At 39.2% G+C, this 22,978-nt stretch overlaps 1 protein-coding gene across 2 annotated transcripts in view; it reads left to right on the top strand.

Annotated features, from left to right (window-relative positions):
- Positions 1-12,652: 12,652 nt before the first annotated feature.
- trpa1b (transient receptor potential cation channel, subfamily A, member 1b) overlaps positions 12,653-22,978 on the top strand; it is a 41,960-nt gene continuing 31,634 nt past the window's right edge. For both annotated transcript variants that reach the window (XM_084399251.1, XM_084399250.1), the window contains exons 1-2: positions 12,653-12,756; positions 12,968-13,130. In XM_084399251.1, coding sequence (XP_084255377.1) covers positions 12,661-12,756; positions 12,968-13,130 — 259 coding nt within the window. In that variant the 5' untranslated portion in view covers positions 12,653-12,660. The remainder of the gene's footprint in view (positions 12,757-12,967; positions 13,131-22,978) is intronic.

The raw sequence follows: 22,978 nt of genomic DNA, 5'->3' as shown, positions 1-22,978 counted from the left end.
TAGCGCTCTAGATTTGATATACACAGACTCCATATTAGGAAAAAGGGGCGGGCTGATGCTGACCGATTTATTACACATCCAGAAGAATACATTTGAGTCGTTATAGGCTCTGGTATATTATGGAGCATAATAGGAATAAAGTTGTGACAAAAAAATTATCAGGGAGGAAACGTGCCCCCTAACTTTGAATGGGCATGACGCCACTGTAAATGTTTAACAATGTTTAACGAAGAATCAAACAGAACATCAGTCTCCCCCTCAGACATGAGAACAATTAACGTCTCGGTTACTGATGTAACCCTTGTTCCCTGAAGGAGGGAACGGGAGACGTCACGTCGACGTTACGTCGAACGTGAGCAACTGAAAGGGAACTGTGGCAAGAACATCTGTTCTCCCTCATGGAGCCCAAAAGGAAGGACTCGAAACTGGTAGTGGCCAAAGAGGGTTCTGAAGGCAGTAAGCTCCTTACTGTACATGCTGGCTTCAGCGGTACCTGCAGAGATCCAGCGTACTCAGGTACTTCGGCCTTCCCAGTCTCTCCACCAGCTCATCCACCCAAAGGAATTGGATAAGGATCAAATTTACTAATGCTGTTCAGCTTTCTGAAGTCTAAGCAGAACCGCAGGGTACCATCTTTCTTCGGCACCAGCACTATGGGACTGCTCCATTCACTTGATGATGGCTCAATGACTCCCAGTTGTTTCATGGTCTGTAATTCCTCTTTCATAACAGATAGAAGTTTCTCTGGCACATGATACACTGACTGACGGTCAGGTTTAGGGTCTTTAAGAATAATAGAATGGTCGACCCAGCCTGTTCTGCCAGGGGTATCCATGAACAGCTGATCTGGTATACATTCCCATAACTGATGTCTGTGCTCTTCACTCAGGTGTTGTAAATTCAATTTGCTGTCACTGCGACAGGTCGGTAAATACTGTTCTTCTACTTCCTCTTCACCCTCTATGGCTCTCACCAGCATAGCAATGTCATTTCTCTCTTCTGTTTGGTCTGGAGTTCGATGTGGATGCCATTTCTTCAGCATGTTCACATGAAATGTTTGCAGAGGCTGGTTTCTTGAGGGAATTTCGATCTGATAGGTCACTGGACCTACCTTCTTCTTTATCTGGTACGGGCCTTGCCACTTCGCTACCAGCTTATTGTCAGATGTTGGAAGCAACAATAAGACTTCCTCACCTGGTTCGAAGCTTCGTGATCTAGCCGTCTTGTCGTACCAGCGTTTCTGCTGTACTTGGGAGCTTAACAGGTTTTCTCGTGCCAAGGCAGTATTCTGTTGAAGTTTCTCCCTCATTTTCATCACGTAAGTTAGGATGTTTGTTCTCTTTGGGTTGTCTGTCGCCTCCCAGCTCTCTTTCAGGACATCTAGAGGACCTCTTACTTGGTGGGCATACAACAATTCAAACGGCGAGAATCCTATAGAAGCCTGGGGCACTTCACGGTAGGCGAAAAGGAGGTACGGCAGCCATTTATCCCAGTCTTTGCCAGAGTCTGAAACAAACTTCTTTAACATACTCTTTAGAGTCTGATTGAACCTTTCAACAAGACCATCAGTCTGAGGGTGATATGGGGTTGTTTGTACTCTCTTAATGCCCAATAGCTGATAAACTTGATGCAGTGTGCGACTCATAAAGTTAGTGCCCTGGTCGGTCAGAACCTCTTTTGGTATGCCTACTTGCGAAAAGAATTTCAACAAGGCTGAAGCTATCTGCTTAGCAGTAACATCTCTCAAGGAATATGCTTCAGGATATCTTGTGGCATAATCTGAGATTACTAGAATAAACCGGTTTCCTGTCTGGCTTCTCTCAACTGGTCCAACAACATCCACTCCTATCCTCTCAAAAGGTACATCAATCACAGGCAAAGGGATTAGTGGTGCATTTGCAGGAGTTCATGTTTCAACACAAAAGGCAAGGCAAGGCAAGGCAAGTTTATTTATGTAGCAAATTTCATACACAATGGCAATTCAAAGTGCTTTACATAGAAGAAATTAAAATAATAAAAATAAAATAAAATACAGTACAAACAGTCGGATGAACAGCGGCACAGTGCTCATTCAGTAAATGCATAGCTAAACCGATGTGTTTTGAGTCTCGATTTGAAAGTGACTACAGTAGGAGCACATCTGATCTCCTCTGGAAGCTGGTTCCAGCTGCGGCTGGCATAATAGCTAAAAGCGGACTCACCATGTTTAGAGTGAACCCTTGGTATTTCTAGCTGATATGATCCTAATGATCTGAGTGATCTGTTGGGTTTATATTCAGTGAGCATATCTGCAATATATCGAGGTCCTAGGCCATTGAATGATTTATATACCAGTAATAATACTTTAAAATCAATCCTAAATTTAACTGGGAGCCAGTGTAAAGACCTGAGGACTGGTGTGATATGTTCATATTTTCTGGTTCTGCTCAGAATCCTGGCGGCAGCGTTTTGTATGAGCTGCAACTGTCTTATGGTCTTTTTCGGAAGGCCAGTGAGGAGTCCATTACAATAATCCACCCTGCTGGTGATGAAAGCATGCACAAGTTTCTCTAAGTCTTGTCTGGAAACAAAGCATCTAATTCTTGCAATATTTTTCAGATGATAGTATATTGCTTTGACATGACTACTGAAACTAAGGTCTTACAAAAGGATCATCAAGTAAAACATCCGTATCATCCTTTTGCTTAACCTGATCAAAACATGTGGCTAGGGTTGGATCTTCCCTCTGCAGCTGGGCTAGACCATTCGGAATCACAATGTCTGACTCACATAATTCAGGTTCAGAAACATCATCGTTAGCCTGTTCTGAGGGGTCAATCAAGCCTGCTATCCAATCTCTACGCTTTTGCAACCTGTTGTCTTTTGTTGGTCCTGACTCAGTCTCAATATCAGCAGAACAAAAAGGCAAGGTTTGTAAGGGATCATCTAGGTCTGGGTTGTGTGTTGTCTGCACTGCCTGCTTTGACTGAGCCCTTGTCACTACTCCACACCATTCTGTGTCCTGCAGTAATTCAGCCAACACTGGCACATCTGTGCCAAGGAGGATGGGATAGGGCAGAGTCTCAGCAATTCCAACCTTCATCAGATAAGACTGATTCAAGACTTCAATATACACTTCTGCAGTAGGCAATGGAGTGTTGTCACCATGTACACAACAAACAGTAACTGTTTCTGTGTCAGTCCAGTCTTGTCTGGGAACATATCTGCTCTGCACTAGCGTATGTACAACCAGTATCTACCAAGGCTAAAACTGGTCTACCATTTAACAAGACAGATCTAATTGGCTGTGAGTTGCATTTCATGGGGGATGACTGAACTGAATGAGAGATAACATAACAAAGGCTTGCCATTTTCGGTTTCTTCAGGGGGCAAAGAGGTCTAGTATGGCCTGGCTGTCCACAATGATAACAGACAACATCCTCCTTAACTACACTCTGAGAAGTTACATGCGGAGTAGTGGTTTTACCTTGTGTGAGTCTTAGGATTCTATCTTGAGAGTTTGAACAGCTCCCCAACCCCTCAGACTTACCCCTGGCTGTAGGGAGGATTCCTGCATAGCGGAAGTTTCCTGCTCCTTGACGGGCTGTGATAAATGCCTCCGCTAGTCTTGCAGCCTCAGCAGCAGTCGTTGGATCACGCTCCTTGACCCAAGTCCTCACGTCTGGGTACAAGACCCGTAGGAACTGTTCCAGAACAAGGGCCTCCATAATATCCTCTTTATTGCTGCTGGAATAGTGCACCCACTTGCAAAAAAGGTCCTTTAGTCTGATGTAATGTTCCTGTGGCGACTCGTCGACCGGGGTATTTAGGTTACGGAACCTCAGTCTGTAAGTTTCAGCATTGATTTCATACTTTTTCAGTATTGCTGTCTTAACAACATCATAGTCTTGTGTATGTGAAGGGTCCATTGCAACGAACGCAGATCTGGCCTTACCAGTTAGCAACGGTATAAGGTAAATGGCCCAGTCTTCTTTAGGCCACTGATACACCTCTGCCAGTCTCTCAAATGTCAGCAAATAGTGCTCAATATCATCGGAGTCCTCCAGTCTCGCAAGCCGTGGCTCCCGGTCTATCACCCTTGGTGCTGGTTTGTCAGAAACTGCTCCATGACTGATACGTTCCATTTCAAGTTGCATCTGTGTGACATGGTGACTGAGCACTTTAAAATTTTGTTCTCGTCGGACTGTCTCTCTTTCTTGTCGATTGTCTCGATCCTTTTGATATTCCATAAAGGACTTGAACATCTGTGCCAGAGCAGTAACAGCAGTATCAGCTCCAGCCCCAGAAACCATTGTAGACTTCACTCCTTCATCTGGATCCTCCTCCACTTCACTCTGGTCCACATCCGGCCTTGTGCTTTCATCAGGCTGATTCCTTGTCTTTGGTGGCATTGCATAAAAAACAAGAATGTCCACGTCACCTCAGCGGTACAAAAAACTTCTGACACCAACTGTAACAGAGACGGGGGTGTACCAACTGCCACAAAGAGGCCCCAAAGATGTTCAAGCAGTTGCAGCACCACTGCTCTGAATATACCGTCCGATGGAGGCGTAAAAAAGAAGTGACGTGCTGATGAAGTCAAAAGTTCAGGGTTTATTCCCAAAAAGTGAAAAACAAAGATTTTCCAGTAGAGTGCAAATGATATTTACAGTGAAAATCCAAAAGAAAAATTATTCAACAATTATTCAACTATTCAAAGTTAACTGCAAACAAAGATTTTGGCTATGTCAATAAATTGACCCAAAAACCGAGCAACCAACTCTCTCTACGAGCCCCATTCAACACTGAGAGGCCCTCTTAATGAGGATAAGCCCCTCCACCTTGGACTAAACCGTTTAGTAATTAAAGGTAATAAAGAAATTTAAGAAAAAAAAAAGAAAGAAATTGATCTAACAGTAACAAAGACATAAACTGTTAGAATAATACTAAAATATACAAATATTGGAAACAAAACAAACTCAATTAAATGTTTAACAATGTTTAACGAAGAATCAAACAGAACATCAGTCTCCCCCTCAGACATGAGAACAATTAACTGTGCCTTCTATTGGCAGGAAAAACAGAAATTTAAAAATGGTGGCAGTTACTGTGACCGGGTTTTGTCTGTTTGGTATGGGAAAATGTTCCAGTAGGCCTACGTAAGTATGACAATTTATATTACGCAAGTGGATAATTAAAAACAATAAACATTTAACATGGTAACCGGTCTTGTCTGAGTTCTTGATACAATACATAAATCAACATAGTGAAATGAATGCCTCAGTAAATGTTAAGCTAAAGAAAAAAGGACACGATGAGGACAGGAAGAACACTTAAACAATACACAATCATTGACACACATATTTGCGTTAACTGATGTTAAAATTTGCGCAAAACAAATAATGTGTAATATTAGTATGAAAAGTGTATGTAAGCATAGCATGTTCTCAATCCAGTGTCATAATAAAAGTCCTTTCACAAAATAAGAGTCTCTAGTCACAGAGCCCCACTGTGACAACGTGCAATCGGAAATTTCCTACTTTCCACTCCTGAAGTCGTGATTACGAGTTCGTTGCGTTTTGTTGTCAAAACCCAGACAGCAACATAGTGTCTGCCCATATCCGGCCCACATCTGGGCCGTGTGCAATCCATGTGTAACAGATGTGGGCCGGATCTGGGCCGACATGTTGCTGTCTGGGAAAGAACAGGAATTATGGAGGACACTAGGTTTATTCTTGCCTATTTATTGGAAAATCTTATTAAAACCAAAATGATATTCAATATTCCATTCATTGACAACCATTCACCATGCTATTTAGATAGCTTGCTAAAGATTCTGGAATTTCTGTTAAATACAAGCCATTTTTTCTGTGTATAAAACATTCAAATGATTATTCATATACAGTATGTAAATATGCACTACTTCAGCGACAAGACAAGGTGAAGTAGTCGTTGTGGAAAAAAACTATACCAGTCACAGCAGAAATCGCTCTCCCTTCCGCCATGTTTAAAGTTCATAGCACGTTCAACTCTGGAAACAAAATTATCCCCAAGCTTCCCAGTGGTAAATATGACTTGAGATGGCATTCAGGTCCCATTTTTAACTAGGAAACTCGTATTTACAAGAATTGCAATAGCATGTGAAGGCAGCATTAGAAACGACTTGGATGACTTGACGGCGACTAACAGGATAACAGCGTTGCAGATGATCACTGAAGTTTACGGTAGGATATTCCCAGGTAAGAGAGTCTGTGTTCTCAGATGAGGACCATCAACTACTAGTGGTGTGTGTGTGTGTGTGTGTGTGTGTGTGTGTGTGTGTGTGTGTGTGTGCTTTATAGTGCTGGTGATGAAGGCTGATGAGTGGTAGGTGTGTATGATCAGTATGCTGGTGACTGTTAAAGGTGCTCTAAGCGATGTTGGGTGACGTCACTTCTTGTTGACGTTCGAAGTATTGTAAAACAAAACGGAGGCTCTCCCAACCCTCCCTCCTCCTCATCCCGTCCCCTCCCCCTCCCTTCCGTGCTTCCTGAAACAGTCATGAACCATTTAGAAAAAACAAACTGGATTCACCCACCTGTCCAGCAAAAACAGAGCCACCTGAATGTTGGATTAGAAGCCCTTCTACCGGCGTAGTTCTCGCCACCTTTTGAACGCTTTTCCGATGTAAATTCGGGACTTCGCGTTCCTTCTCCTTTTCCCTATTCTTTGTTATTTGTTCATCGGAACGTCGTCTCTTTGGTCGTGTGTCGGCCATATCAAAATTCTCAAGAATATACAATTTTAATGTTAGTCGTTGTTAGGACATCTCTCCTCTAACTTCCCTCTTCATGGTTCTCTCTTCTCCACCCCACACACCCCCCTTCATGTGCATGCGCACTAACCCCCCAACCCCCACCCCCAAATCATTCTTGTCGGTTATTGGCTGGAACACTGTTTGTTATGTTTCGTGGCCAAGGCTGGGCCAGTTTGTTTTTCTTGCCGTTTGTGGAGCCTGGGCTGTCTACAGAGTTTGCTGGATGTGACAAAAAAATGTTTTGGCCTAAAAAACGTGTGACAACGCTTAGAGCACCTTTAAGGATGAATGAGTGAGGGAGAGCCTGGAGTGATCAGTGGTGGCTTCATTTTCCCCACAATCAACAATCATGCCTCTAAAAATAACACAAGAATATAGTGAATCTTTTCTGAACAACCTCTAATTTTTGTAAAGTTGTACAAATACATGAATATTAATTCACATTAGTGCTGTAAAATCGATTAATCGTGATTAATCACATCTAACATAAAAGTTTGTAAATAAATAATATAAATGTATACATACAGTACCGGTCAAAAGTTTGCCAATTTTATAAAAAATACAGAAAAAAGTGTAATATTGTGAAATATTATTACAATTTAAAATAATGTTTTTTCTCTTTTAATCTACTTTAAAATATAATTTATTTCTGTGATGCAAAGCTGAATTTTCATCAGCCATTACTCCAGTTTTCAGTGTCAAATGATCCTTCAGAAATCATTCTAATATGCTGATTTGATACTCAGTTAGTATTAATGTTGGAAACAGTTGTGCTGCTTAATATTTTTTTTGGAACCTGTGATACTTTTTTCAGGATTCATTGATGAATAAAACGTTAAAAAAACACCATTTATTCCAAATAGAAATCTAACAATAGAAATCTTTACTATAACTTTTTATCAATTTAACAAATCCTTGCTGAATAGAAGTATTAAAAAATACTGACCCAAACTTTTGAACATATTGTTATTATGTGTATAAATACATTATATTGCATACTGTTATTGTAGGCCTATGTATGTATGTATATATATATATATATATATATATATATACTTTCATGCTAGATGTGAAAGCACTAATTCATATGAATTAATTAAGTTTGTCTTTATGGTACATATACTAGCTATGTAATTAGCATTAGCAAGTCAGAATGAGTCAGCAGTTTTATACCAAATACCACAGGATGTTATGTGGAAATGACATTTGTTAATTTATTGAAAAAACATCATAAACACAACAGATATTTGCATGTGTCGCGTGCTGTTTATTATAACATTCGCAATCCCTCATTTTAAATGATAAATAATAAAGGAGATACAAACATTGAATAGACTTGAAGTGGAACGGATGGATACAGGACAATCTGTTTGTCCTTATCTGACATGGTAAAAAGATGAGTAAGCCTCTGTGTTTAGCTTTCTCACTTATGTTTATAAATAATCATAAAGTAGGAACAGCTGCTCAAAACTCATTTGCCCAAACCTCATGAATATTTCTGCCCACTCAAGAGTATTTAATGCACTATCAATGTAATGAAAGTTGTAGATGAGTTTTACAAACTGCTGAGAGCAAGATCCTCATGTTGATTATCTAGTTTCCTACCCAGAGTTGACAACACTCGCAACCAACACTTGTGTATTATGCAAAACATTCATGAATTTGGAAATGTATGGGTTTCAGCTGTTGAAGTCATATGAGGCAAGTAGTAAACAAGCACACCATGTCTACAGTGAGAATACAATAATTCTTGATATCCCCCATGATACGGCATAATCCCTAGTTAATGATGTATTTTATCAAATAATCCTTTTTGATAAACAGTATGCCTGCTTTTAAATCCAGCCTTTCTTTTCCCAAATGAATATTGTATAATCCATGCTATCAACAGCCTGAGGAGTCCAGCTGAGTACAGCTTGATTTGATCTTGTAGCAAAGACTGCTCTGTGATAAAATATCAAGAGGATTTACCTTAGAGACAGATTGGAGTGCGAGCTTTATCAGATCACGCTCGGACATGTTAGAAAGTTCAAGGGACAAAAGGTGGACAGTTTGAGGTCAAGCCTCAAAAATATGATTAATATTGAGGACAGCTCTTTGAACGTGAGCTTGACAATGCCAGAATCCTTTTTTTTTTAAGCATCTGACAGTGTCAAAGATTCAGCCATCATGGGAATGCAGTTCATTTTCAAAGCATTATTTTGTCATTTACTGATATATGACAACCAACAATTAAACATAATTTGTATTCTTTCTTTACAGTAAATTTAAAGGAAATTATAATTTTAAGATATATGTATTTTAGTAACATATAAATGTCCATCCATTTGTATTCCACAGTAAGTCATACATAAATGAAACAAATAAGAATGCAATTAAATTTATTTATTAGTATATTTTTATAAATTTATTTAACTAATTTATAGTTAAATAACTAATTGTATTTGATATATATATATATATATTAACTAATCTTCTAACTAATTGATCATTCTCATACCTTTTAACTGATTTTCACAATTCTGTATTCACAATTAACAGATATAATCTGTTATTAAAGCTATTTGAATAAACATATTTACATATTAATTAAATATTAATCAATACTTTATGCCATGATTCATTCTTTGTTAAACATTAATATACACACACACACACACACACACACACACACACACACACACACACACACACACACACACACATATATAGACAGACAGACAGACATACATACATGGATTTTTCTTTTTTACTGAGTCATCATCCTTTAAATATTAACTTTTCTTTTCATTTTAAATAATGCAAAGTTTTAACCAAAGACAAACCAAAAATCCATATTTGAAATATTTCAATACACTGAGGGAAGCCACAAGCCACAATTTTTTCTTTTGTTTCAAAAATCCTTTTATCGGTTCTGGGAAGCGATATTACATGTGAAACCACAGGCCATTGTCTGGACATTTACTTTTACATTTACCAGCATTTGAAGTACTGAAGTCTCATGTGAAATTAGCATGGGCTTTAATGATAGCGTTGGATGACATTACCTCTGAGTGAGAGCTACTGTAACTGGATCTCCTTCAACCAACACAGTATATAACTCACTTCATACTGAGAGAGAGCAAGACCACATCGCACAACTGCTCAGCAGACACATCATCTAGGTAGGAAAAAGTTCCTTCTCTTTATGTCATCTAATAAACAACCATTTAAATAAGTAGTTTGTGATGTATGTGATATAAAATATATGACTTTATTTATTTAAAATTATTGATTCATGATTATCCATTTACAATTACAAATTATGCCTTTTTTTATTCAATTTAACAATACCATTGTTGCATGACTGGGTACTAGTCTAATTTTTTCAACTCTAATTTTACAAATATTTTTCACCTTTTGATTTTTCAGTGACTTTCTTTTTCAGTTTATTTTATAATTTATTATTATGTTCTACTGTTGCTGGTACTATCTTTTGTTTCTCATTTTTTAATGAAGAACTTTAACGGGTCTAGATAACGGGGTCAATTCTGGAGAACTACAATGTGTATTTCTCTGCAAATTCTTAGAAGACTATAAAAATCATTTGATGGCAACAAAAACAAAAGAAACCAATTTGCATTTCAGCACACCTGTGCGACGGGCCGTATTCCAAGAGCAGACTGTTGCGTTTACAGCAGCCCGGGTCTATCTCATTTAGCAGTGTTTGCTCACTGCTTGGCAACCATCTTTAGTGCTTCATCTTGAAAATAAAAAGACTTCCTGTATTCACTGTGACTGCTGCAAATTACACAGACGGAAACCCATCAATTAGTGCACTTATCTGGCAGAGGATATAATGTGCTTTCCTTGAAAATTAGATGTTCTATTCCAAAGTTCCCGAATTGGGCCGTTTTCCAATAATAATCTCACACAAAAGATGCACACTGCACTATCTGGATCTGAACTTAAAAGCACGTGGATGTTGTCAGCGTGTGTTCGGATCTTCAGTAATTTGACACCTCAGTCTGGGAGGCTCATGTGTGGACAACTGTAAACAGTCGAAATGGAATAAAGCTTTTTCTGTAGTTCAGTCAGAGGCGGTTGTTTGGTGCATTTGATTTTCCTGCTTTACAGCTTCGGTACACCCATCACTGACTGATTCTCAGCATTGTGGTTATCTTTGGTGAAACATGACAGCTTATCCTTCATGTTAATTGTGATTGCTAACTCACTCACTTTTGTGATTACTTTCATATCGTGTTGGAAAATCATTTTAGTAAATCAATTTTATAGTGTATAGTCACATCACGGCCACAAGCCATGACTTGCAACTTACCATTCAGAAGTAGGTGGTATTTGGAGGAGGGACCACCTTATCGACAGAATTTGATTAGACAAAATGAGTCAGTGCAGGATGAGTCTTCAATAGTTTCGGTCTGAAAGGAAAAATACTATATTTTGCATGCATAAATCTGCTAAAAATGAATTTTGTCAAGGTTTAGTATGTAAGCATACACTCTAAAAAATGCTGGGTTGTTTTAACCCAATTTTGGGTCAAATATGGACTAACCCAACGCTGGGTTAAAAATGCAATTTAAAAATGGACAAACCCAGCCGTTGGGTTACATTTTTAATGTAACCAATGCAATTTGTCCATTTTTAAAATGCATTTTTAACCCAAAGTTGGATTAGTCCATATTTGACCCAAAATTGGGTTAAAACAACCCAGCATTTTTTAGAGTGTATAGATGACCTAAAAGCTAACACACATGGACTAAAAACCAACATATGTGTGTTTTTGATGTACAGTATATAAAGGTGATTATTTTCTGGTTTAAATTTAGTGTAAATGTATCTGTTTTTCACTGTTTATGTTTTGGTTTAGATAAATGCTGCCCTGATAACAAAAACAAATTATACTTACTAGCATTTAATTGGGCAAGAATAAATTGGTTTAAATTGTAATAATATTTTCACAATATTACTGTTTTTATGGTATTTTTCATCAAAGAAATGCAGCTTATGTGAGCATAAGAGACTTTGGTTTTGTGTTCATTATGTTCAGTTCCTGTTTGCCACTGTTTCCTTTGCTAGTTTGTCTCTGTAGTCGCTGATTGAGTTATGGAGGTGTTCCTTGCTACGTTATCTCTGTGTGTATGTTAGCCCTTGGTTCATTTAGTTATTTTTTCCGTGCCGTCTGTGGTTGTGTACATTTATTCTTGTGTTTTCTCCTGTGGTTGTTAAAGAGTGTTATTAAAGTCTGTCATTAAAGTATTCTTGTGCGCATAATTCATGTGACATTCCTTACAGACAAATCTTACAGACCAACTTAAAATAAGTATGTTTTTGATACAGTTATTGTATATAAAGTTGGTTGTTTTCGAGTTTTCTTTGTTAAATTTAGTGTAAATGTATCTGTTTTTATGTGTTTTTATGTCAGATAAATACTACTCTGATGGCAAAAATAAATTGTATTATCTATAGTTACATATTTAAAAAATGTCATCACATTAAATAGCTTCAATGTAGTTCAGTGTAGTAGCTTGTATTATAGGAACAGCAACATTTTCAAATGGGTTGCTCGACTGTAGTTCAAACTAACACATTCTGTCATACTTGGGTCAAATGGGTGAGATTATGTTCAGTTCTCTTTCACAATCTTTTACTAAACAATCAATGTTTGTCTTTGATTGAATAAATCAACAGTTATGCCAGTTTTTGTGGCTATTCAAGTTCAATGATGTGAGAATACACTCTCAAGTCCAATCACCTGCTCTCAGTTTAACCTTGGACCTCATCGCACAAAAGCAGCCACTAAAAGAAAACACAATCAATGCCATTCTGAGGTTATTAATATCACTGATTGAATTGTCTTTACAGAAGATCCTCACTAAGCTCACCAAATGCAGTTTGGAAAGGAGTTTGTGAGGCAAAACAGCTTCTACAAATGTGTGATAAATGAAGGGGAAAAAGACCTGGATTCTGCGGATGTGTTTGAGGTGCGTGTTGTTTCTCTTACATATGTGTTTTAGAGAACTGAGGGCGGAGGGGAGCACAAATATTTACAAAAGATGATGCCATCAGCATGCGTGTATATGTTTGCTTCTCTATCCGGTACAATAGCAACCAGAAAAAATACCAGGTAACTGAAACTGACTTGTGTTTCACCTTTCCTTGGCAAGATACTTTTATAATCTGTTCCTCTGCCAGTTGGCTTACAAAGGGAAGGCTTCTGCTATCGACCACCTGATCCAGAAAAGTCCAGAACACCTGAGCTTCAGAGATGAGAATGGAGCTAGCCTGCTGCACTATGCCTCAGCTGGAGGAAACCTGGACATAATTCGGCTCATTGTTTCTACTGTGGGTCCTGAGGGTAAGACTTACTGTACTCCTCGACATGGTTTTAAAGCCGCAATGTAATGGAATTAGTTACAGGTCGTTACTTCCATATTGTGATGCACAAAAAAAAAAAAAAAAAAAAGTAGGACTTGGAAAAACATAAGACATAAGACAAACTTATCTATAAGCTCTCTCCTCATCTGCTATTGGTTGGACAAAGAGATAAGCCCAGCAAAGTGCAAAATCTGTGACATTTTCATATTAAATTAAATTTGACAACCCAGAAATATAACTTACATTTTGTAGAAGATAATAAGACTACTTTTGGATCAATCTACAGCAAAAAGGAAGGAAATAACTTCAAAGTTTAGGATCCAGTTCTAGGAATTAAGATATTGGATCCGACTCTTGAGGCAGCAAATACATCGACTTAATAAAATGACATTTTAACCTTCATAACAAACAACATATTTTGAGAAATTACACATGAGTCTATGCTTTGCACTAATTGCATTGTATATATATATAGATCAGTTTTGAAGGCCTTGTCCTTAAGCTTTGTTTATTCACCCCAGTCTTTTGCTATTCAGATCACATCAGGTCAATGTGTCATTATGTTCTAATGATTATAAAACTATCACATAATCTCCTCAGGGATCACACACTTACGTCAATGGGCTGCTTATTGTGAAAACTACTTCAATAAATCATTGACAAAACTGAGCCACCGGTTCACTCACTACAATGGCAAAAGACCAAATGATATTCAGAGTGCACATTTCTCTTCTTAATTACATCTATTACACTGCAATATCCTGCCGAAATAAACAACTTTAACTAGCCCAAGGTGGTTAGCTGCTCTCCTGGCCTAAGATGTCTGGTCTGGTTTTAGACACTTGTTAGCTGGCTAGGATGGGAGATCAGCTGACCAACCAGCTATGATTTTTTTTTTTTCTCAAACCAGTCCCAAACTCCCCCTGCAGCCAATTCTTAAGATTACATTGGTAATTTCAACCACAGTGCTGATTGCCTACACAATGCTTGTGACGATGTCATAAGTTACCCCTGACTGTGGTGTATGCCCTGTGTTTGTTTGGTGTATACTCTTTGCATAAATGTTTGTTTGTTTCTCATTGTTTGGTTATATATGAGTTTGGTAACTTTTTCTAGTCTAAGGTGCACTTTAGACAGATGACAAAAGACACCAAGAGTTTTTATTTATACATGTTCTTTATTTAGAATTTACATCAACTATATTAGTTTGTATCCCCATTTTCGGAACTTACCTTCTGGGTTCATGGCTGCAGCATGGTTTCCGGGGGTGGGGGTTTAAGAGGAAGTGCAGTCTTCCTGTTCCTCATTTTATGCCACCCCAAGGAATTCTGGGTAGTGTAGGCATAGTCCATTTCCTAGGGCGAGCAAGGGGGTCATTGTTTCATTGTGTTGTTGTGTTTATTTTAATGTATTGTTTTTTATTTGTATTTCTTTCCTTGTAAAATTTATCTTAATGTATTTTGAATATTATTTTAATTTAAGTTTATTTATGTATTATGTATTACATATTATTTCAATTGACCTTTCGCCGAGCCCCGCCCCCCTTAGTTACTGTTGCTACGTCCGACAAACAAATGGTCAAACACGACCAGCGCGACAGATTGCCATGATGGGAAGAGGTATACCCGTGCGTGTCAGTGACCATTTTTGGAGCAATACCTCCGCGATATCCTCCAGATCGAGGCAAAAGGGGTTACAGTATGCAGTGGAGGGATATATTCAAAATATAAAAATACGCAATGAAGGAGACACGACTACTATCTACGTCTCTATCGAGGCTAATGCTTACCGGTGTTCATACACATAATTTGTGATATGACAAAGAACAAGAAAACAAGTGTTTAAAAGCATTGAAAGACACTCACTGTTGTGTTTTTGTGTGAAAGAAAAAACTCTATGAAAATAAAAGTGCTGTCAGCAATAATTTCTTATCTGTGTTTTTTCGCATAACACACTATGACTAAAATTTTAAATGCTGCAAAACACATGGGAGTTATATTCTCGATGCTGTAGTTTATCTGATCAGTCACAGTATATCATTGATCAAGCTTAATTTGACTTCTCAACTACAATTAGGCAGGGTGAACTGAAAGCTTTTACAATCTTTTAGCTATAACTTATATCATTGACAAAAGTACGTGGTGCATTTTCTTCCAAAAATGATTTTCTTTCTCAAATTCATGCTTCAAGTTGACAACGCACAATAAACGAAATCACGCAATAACTGTTTAACCAGACATAGCCTTAATTTGCATCTAAATAACTTTCATTGCTTGTCTTTCATAATGCACTTACCATAATATTTATTAGTGGGGACAACAGATCACAAAACTCGCGGTTGAGACCATAATATTTATTAGTGGGGCAACGGATCATAAAACTCGCGGTTCAGACAATATTATGTTTTTTGAGTAACAGATAGGATAGTTTTTCAGATCAGAAAAACAAAACAAAAAAACTTTAAGTAGCCATCGACACCACAGCCAGCAGACGTATTTATGCTTCGTAATGTTCGACACATTTAACTGGGAGTGGGGCCGTCCACACTGTTTTATCCATTGTAGGCACCGCTCACGTTGTGTTTTCGGCTTTGGGAATGGAAAGAACACAACTCCTCCAGACAATCTCTCGGGGTATCTAGTGTCCGATTTACAAACGCCGTGGGCGCACGCTTCACCATCTTGCTAATGTTTGTCGGACCTGCTCACATAGTAACGGTTGCTATGATGTGTGATTGGAAAATGGCCGTTTTGGGGGAGGGGCCGGCGAAAGGTCAATTCCCTATTATCATGAAATCATTGAACCTTTCAGTATAAAATAATTTATTTTGTCTGTTCGAGTCAGTTCTGGTGAGGGACCTCAATGAGGAGGGTCACCTTTAGTGTCTTTGTTTATGTTATTTTTGATTTGTTATTCTTTTTCTGAAGTCAATAAAAATTTGAATTGACTGCAAGCAGTGTCTCCTGCCTTTGCTCTGGTCATGTCCCCACATTATGGTGGCAGCGGTGGGATAATCCAGAAGAGGAGCATTGCTGTGTGAAATCTTTGGGTGTGATGGCACCAAAACGGGCATCACTTATGGAGACAGCTGATTCCCTCTGAGAGTTCTTCTAAGGACATTGGTGAGCTCAAGGATATGTTCCAGAAATTCCTGGTGGATCAACAAGAAAGACAAGTTCGTCAAGAACAAGAAAATGCATGACAAGAAACAAGATGGAGGTCCTTGAAACATCAGTTTGGATTACTGCAGGGAGAAGTGACTCATCATACCTCGCTGAGAAATCCACTGCCTGGGGAGAGTGAGGGCCCATACACTTCTTCCAGAAATTCTGATGGAGTTCGACATTCAACTGCTGGGGGTCCATTAAAAGAGCCAAAGATGCAGCAGCTCAGTGAGATGGATGACGTAGAGCATTATCTGACTACCTTTGAGTGAATTGCTACCGTGTGCAGATGGCCTCCAGAGGAGTGGGCCATTCGACTAGTTTTTCTACTCACTGGCAAGGCCCGTCCTGCCTATGTGGCTATGGATGTAGACCTCAGCGACTATGGGGAGGTGAGAGAGGCAAAACTTAAGAAATATTCTATCAATGCTGAGACCTATCGGCAGCGGTTTCGTTCCATGGAGGTTCTGATGGAAGAAACTCCTGAGGAATTGTATGTTCGGTTGAAGGGTTTACTCTATAAGTGGGTGAAACCTGCAGAAAAGACAAGCAGCAGTTTGCAGAGACTGTCATCTTGGAACAGTTTTTGAGAATGTTGTGTCCTGAACTACAAACCTGAATTAAGGAGCATGATCCATCTTCTGCTGAGGAGGCTGGCAAGCTGGCGGATGTATTTGTGGCAGCTAGGCGAAGGACTGAGCCTTGGAGTTTTGCTGGAAGACAGCAAGGGACAAGACTTCCTCTCGCAAGACAACCTCACTGCTAGACGGGGGTAAGAGTATGGGTGAGAGACTGGTGAAACAAACAGAAACATCTTGCTTAACTACAGTTCGGACCTATTAAGTGTTTTAGTTGTGGCCAGATAGGCCATAAGAAACCAATGTGTCCAAACCTAAATAAAAAGCTTACCAATGTCTGTTATGTTCCACAGATGATGATACCTGAACCTAGCATTACTCCAATACCAAGTGATGTCACAATTCCTGTAGAACTGAATGGTAAAACGGTTATAGCTTTGGTAGACACAGGATGCACCCAAACGTTGGTAGAAATGTATCTTGTTTCTGAATGTTCTAGTGATTGCTTATGATTAAATGTATCCATGGTGAAGAACGGTCTTATCTGACCACTGAAGTGTATGTAAGGGTGAATGAGCAATCCTACCTAATGAAATATGGGGCTAGCGCCAACACTGCCATATCCTGTGATCATTGGTCATGATTGTCCTGTGTCAATGGACTTATTGCAGCCAAGTGGTACCTGTTATGTGGTGTTAAAAGACAATTCCGGTATTTAACACTTTGAGCCTATTTTGTAGTTTGTTTTGGATGAACAAGAGTGGTGGACAAATAAATTTTGACAATGGTTCCTGTCTCGACTTTTTGACTATTTTAGAATTGCCCATGACCGCTTTAGAATGGGAGTCTATGGCCATGCACAAACATGCCCTTAAAACAACCCTTAACATTCGTTTTCAAAACTGTTCAACTCACCGAGTGGTTAGTGGTGTTCGTTGATGTTCCAAAACAAGTAGCTTAGCGAAATACAGTTTCTGTCGTGTTTTATTTGGCATTTTGTAAAATCCCATTGATTTCCGATGGAGGACTCATTGCTCGTTGATATTACTGTGCTACCGGAAATGGAAAGGGGGCTGTTTACATTTGGTTGTAGTCTTTTAGGTCTTTTCGCTCGGTTCTCTGTCTCTCAGAAGGCTAGCGTGAGCAGAGCAACGGAAGTTGCGGAAGAGCGGAAGTTTATACGCGGTTGTGAGGTATCTGAAAAAATAGTTCCACTATAGAAAAATAAACGGATTGAAATCATACATTGCGCCGATATATTTGTTTTTAATCATCAACGAACACCACTAACCACTCGGTGAGTTGAACAGTTTTGAAAACGAACGTTAAGGGTTGTTTTAAGGACATGTTTGTGCATGGCCATAGACTCCCATTCTAAAGCGGTCATGGGCAATTCTAAAATAGTCAAAAAGTCGAGACAGGAACCATTGTCAATTTCTTTGTCCACCACTCTTGTTCATCCAAAACAAACTACAAAATAGACTCAAAGTGTTAAATACCGGAATTGTCCTTTAACTTTTGCAAAGTCTAGACAGAGCCAGGAGGTGAATGAGACAAACTCCTTGAAATGCCTTCCTTTTTATAATTGTGATATTTCAACCCATCCAGTGAAACCTGTGAAGTTTAAAGCAGAGAAGAGGTTAGACTAGTTTTAAGGAACTGTGGTGCAAGTCACAGATAGGGAAGGTTCACAAAAATTAAATTTGGAGTGGCAGATCCCTGCCAATATGTCTGAACTGCAGAAAACCGATTTTGAAATTGGTCCCATCTGTTCTAGAATGATAGAACATGCAAAGCAAGGCAGAGAGATTGTCTTCAAGGGTTCTACTTTTTGTGTAGAGAATGAACTTCTGTATTGTAAGACCCGAAACTGCCAACAAATGGTTCTTCCCATAAGTGTACGCAAGATTGTGTTAAAAATGGGGCATTCTATCCCCTGGGCTGGTCATTTGGGTCGTCGTAAAATGTATCGAATACTTAACACTTCTTCGAAAAGTATCGAAAAGTTAACACTTTTTCTGGTCAGGGACCATCTGAGTTTTGTAAAACGTGTCCAGAATGCCAATGTACTGCCCCTCGGGGTCCTCTAAAAGCTTCTTTGATGCCTTTGCCTGCAACAGAGATTCCTTTCCAACGTCTAGGCATGGATATTGTGGGCCCGTTAGAGAGGAGTAAAGCAGGTAACAAATACATGCTGGTCATTTGTGACCATGCAAGTTGATATCCTGAGGTTTTCCCTTTGAAGAACATTAAGGCCAAATCTGTAGCCTTTTGTGTGGTGCAGTTTTTTTCTAGAGTGGGTTTTCTCCAGGAGACACTGACTGACAGAGGAACCAATTTCACTTCAAAGCTACTGCAACAGGTTTATCCATTGTTGGGTATAAGACGTTTGAAGACACACCTTACCATCCCGAAACCGATGGTCTTGTAGAAAGATTCAATCAAACCCGTGTTCAAATGCTCCGTAAATTTGTCAGTGACACCGGGTCTGATTATGACCAGTGGTTATCGTACTTATTATTTGCGTACAGAGAAGTTCCACAGGCTTTTACAGGTTTCTATCCTTTTCAGTTGATGTATGACCATGATGTGCATGTCTTTGCTGAAAGAGACCTGGGAACAAAGTTCACAGATGTCTAGTAAGCTGAATGTCATTGATTATGTGTTGCAAATGAGAGAGAAAATGACCAAGTTAGCAGTGGAACTCTTCCAAGAAGCACAGTATAGGCAGAAAGGTTGGTATGATAGGAAGACAAGGCAGCGGTCCTTTGATGTAGGTCAGCAGGTTTTAGTCATGCTTCCAGCAGAAGATAATAAGTTGTTGGTTAAATGGCAGGGTCCGTTCAAGGTTACTAACAAGTTAGGACCTACAAATTATGGAATTGCCACTCCTAGTGGGTCACGTTCTCATAGAATATTGTATATTAATCTCTTGAAGGAATGGTTTCCACAGAAAGATTCTGCAAGTGTTGGAAGAAGAGGAGGTAGAAAAGCAGTATCTATCGGTGAGTCAGGAAACCTCCTCAGTTAATCTTGAGCACTTATCAGGGGAGCAGAAAATACAAATTCAAGAGTTATGTGATCCAGAACTGTTTAAGAGTACCCCTGGTTGTACCCCTCTAATTCGGCATCAAATTATGTTGAAACCTAATGCTCAAGTGAAAAGAATGAGTTGTCGCATTCCAGAAAAGATGGTGTCAGCATTTACTGAGGAGGTTAGGTTAATGCAGGAAATGGGCATTGTGGAGCCTTCTCAAAGTGAATGGTGTAACCCTGTTGTGATAGTACCGAAAAAGGACGGAAGTTTGAGTTTCTGTATTGATTTTCGTTACTTAAATTCCATATCAACATTTGACTCCTTTCCGTATTGAGGAGCTTATTGAGAAATTAGGAAACGCCACATTTATCAGTCCACATTTATAGACTTATGTAAGGGGTACTGGCCTTTGGCTCCTGAATCCTGAGAATTGACTGCTGACTTCACAGGTTTCCAGGGTTCTGTTCTTGGGCCTCTTCTCTTCATTATCTACATGCTTCCACTAGGTGATATCATCCGTCATCATGGCTTCAAATTCCACTGTCCGCAGACGATACCCAACTATACATCCATTCCCAACGCAATGCTCCTTTCCCAACGCTTTCCATATCAGCTTGTATTGATGAAATAAATGCTTGGATGACCAGTAATTTTCTCAAACTCAACACAGACAAAACAGATTTACTTCTTATTGGCTCACCTCAAACTACATCCCGGGTCTGTGTTGACAATCTCAATATTGCTGGAGTTCCGGTTCAACCTTCCACCACTGTCAAAAACCTGGGTATAATCTTTGATTCCTCCCTTTCCTTTCTTCCTCACATCTCCTCGCTCACTAAATCTGCCTTCTTCCACCTTCGCAATATTGCACTCTTACGTCCATTTCTTACCATCAGTGATGCTGAGACCCTAGTTCATGCTCTCATCAGTTCGCGGCTTGACTACTGCAATTCTCTTTTCTATGGCTTACCAAATTCATCATTAAATAAAATTCAATATATCCAGAACTCTGCCGCCAGAGTCCTCACTTACACTAAGAAATCTTCCCACATTACCCCCAACTTACGCAGTCTACATTGGTTACCCATCCGCTATCGCATTCAGTACAAGATACTTCTTATTACGTTCAAAGCACTCCATGGTCTTGCCCCAAACTATATCTCTGACCTCATCCATACATACACACCTGTCCGCACACTTAGATCATCCGATACCGGTCTGTTGACAATCCCACGGCACAAACTATCATCATTTGGTGGAAGGGCTTTTTGCACCGCTGCGCCAACTCTCTGGAATTCAATTCCACAACAAATCCGCAATCTCTCATCACTACAAGACTTCAAAACCCACATTAAAACACATCTTTTTGTCACTTGTTTCCCTGACCCCTGAATGTTCTGATTCTATATGTACTATACCTCTACTATGTTATCCATCACAGTTTATATGTATCATCTCTATGTCATGTTTCTATGTTATGTGTATTTGTAATTATTGTAAAGCGACCTTGAGTCCTCAGAAAGGCGCTATATAAAATAAACATATTATTATTATTATTATTCACACTCCTACAAGTCTTATGCATTTCCGAGTCCTTCCTTTCAGGCTGCACGGGGCTCCCCCTACCTTTCAGAGGTTAATGAATACTGTTTTGCAGGATTTAGGTGAATTTACAGCGGCTTATCTTGATGATGTTGTGATATTCAGTGACAGCTGGAAGATGCATCTTTATCTTGCAACAGTGGTTCAGCGAATTAAGGATGCTGGTTTGACAATCCTACCAAGCGATCTATAACCAAAAGTGAGACTGAGTATTTGGGCTTTGTATTAGGTAATGGTGTTATTAAACCCCAGATCCAGAAGATACAAGCTATTCAGACCTGCCCACTTCCAAGGTGGTATCAGAGGTTTATACCTCACTTTGCCAATAGGGCGGCGCTACTAACAGATTTGACACAGAAGTCGGGCCCAAATAAAATTTAGTGGACCAAACAGTCCAGTTTAGCTTTCCAAGATTTGAGGGAAGCATTAGGGACTAATCCTGTCCTGTGTAGTCCTGATTTTGAGAAAATGTTTTTGCTTCAGACAGATGCCTCTGAAGTGGGATTGGGAGCTGTCTTGAAACAAGAGCAGGGATGTGAGTTACATCCTGTGGCTTATTTGAGTAGGAAACTGCATCCTCAGGAGACAAGATATTCTGTCATTGAAAAAGAGTGTTTGGCACTGAAATGGGCTCTTGATTCTTTTAAAGGGATAGTTGATTATGATTTCACTTTTCTAACTTTAGTTAGTGTGTAATGTTGCTGTTTGAGCATATACAACATCTGCAAGGTTACAGTGCTCAAAGTTCAAAGCAAAGGGAGATATTTGCTTTTAAAGAAATTCCTTTTTAAGGACTACAACAAACGGCTGTTAGGTACTACACAACATTCCTCCCGGGTTAGTGACATCACCCCGCCCCCGGGACATAATTTATAGATTATCAAGACAGAATATGCTAATCAATGACTAGAAGATAACTACACATAAGCTAAATAAATTAATAAATTAATCAATTAACCATACAGAAATGTCCTGTTCTTGCTTCTACATGTTGTCACTTCTTCTTGAGTCTCTCCATCATTGTCTGACTCCGGTTTGAACATAAAAGACTGAAAGTTTTTGAAACTTTCAGTGCATGTGTGTGTGAGGTAAAAGGACATGAGCTCTTGTAGCTCCGCCCTCTGTGCCAGGAGCAGCAGCTCTTTTGCATTTAAAGGAACAGACACAAAACGGTGCGTTTTTGCTCACCCTCAAAAAGTGACAATTTTAACATGCTATATAAAAATATCTGTGGGGTATTTTGAGCTAAAACTTCACATACACACTCTGGGGACATCAAAGACTTATTTTACATCTTGTTAAAAGGGCATTATACCACCCCTTTAAATACTACCTGTTGGGACGAGATTTTGTTGTTCAAACAGCACTTCAATGGATTGACAAAATGAAAGATACCAATGCTTGTGTAACTCATTGGAGGTTTGGCTATGCAACCTTTCCATTTCAT

Source organism: Rutilus rutilus (assembly GCF_951802725.1).
Source record: "Rutilus rutilus genome assembly, chromosome: 24".
In the NCBI taxonomy this organism is placed as follows: Eukaryota; Metazoa; Chordata; class Actinopteri; order Cypriniformes; family Leuciscidae; genus Rutilus; species Rutilus rutilus.
Note: the sequence above shows the minus strand (reverse complement) of the source record. Positions and strands in the feature narration are given on the sequence as shown.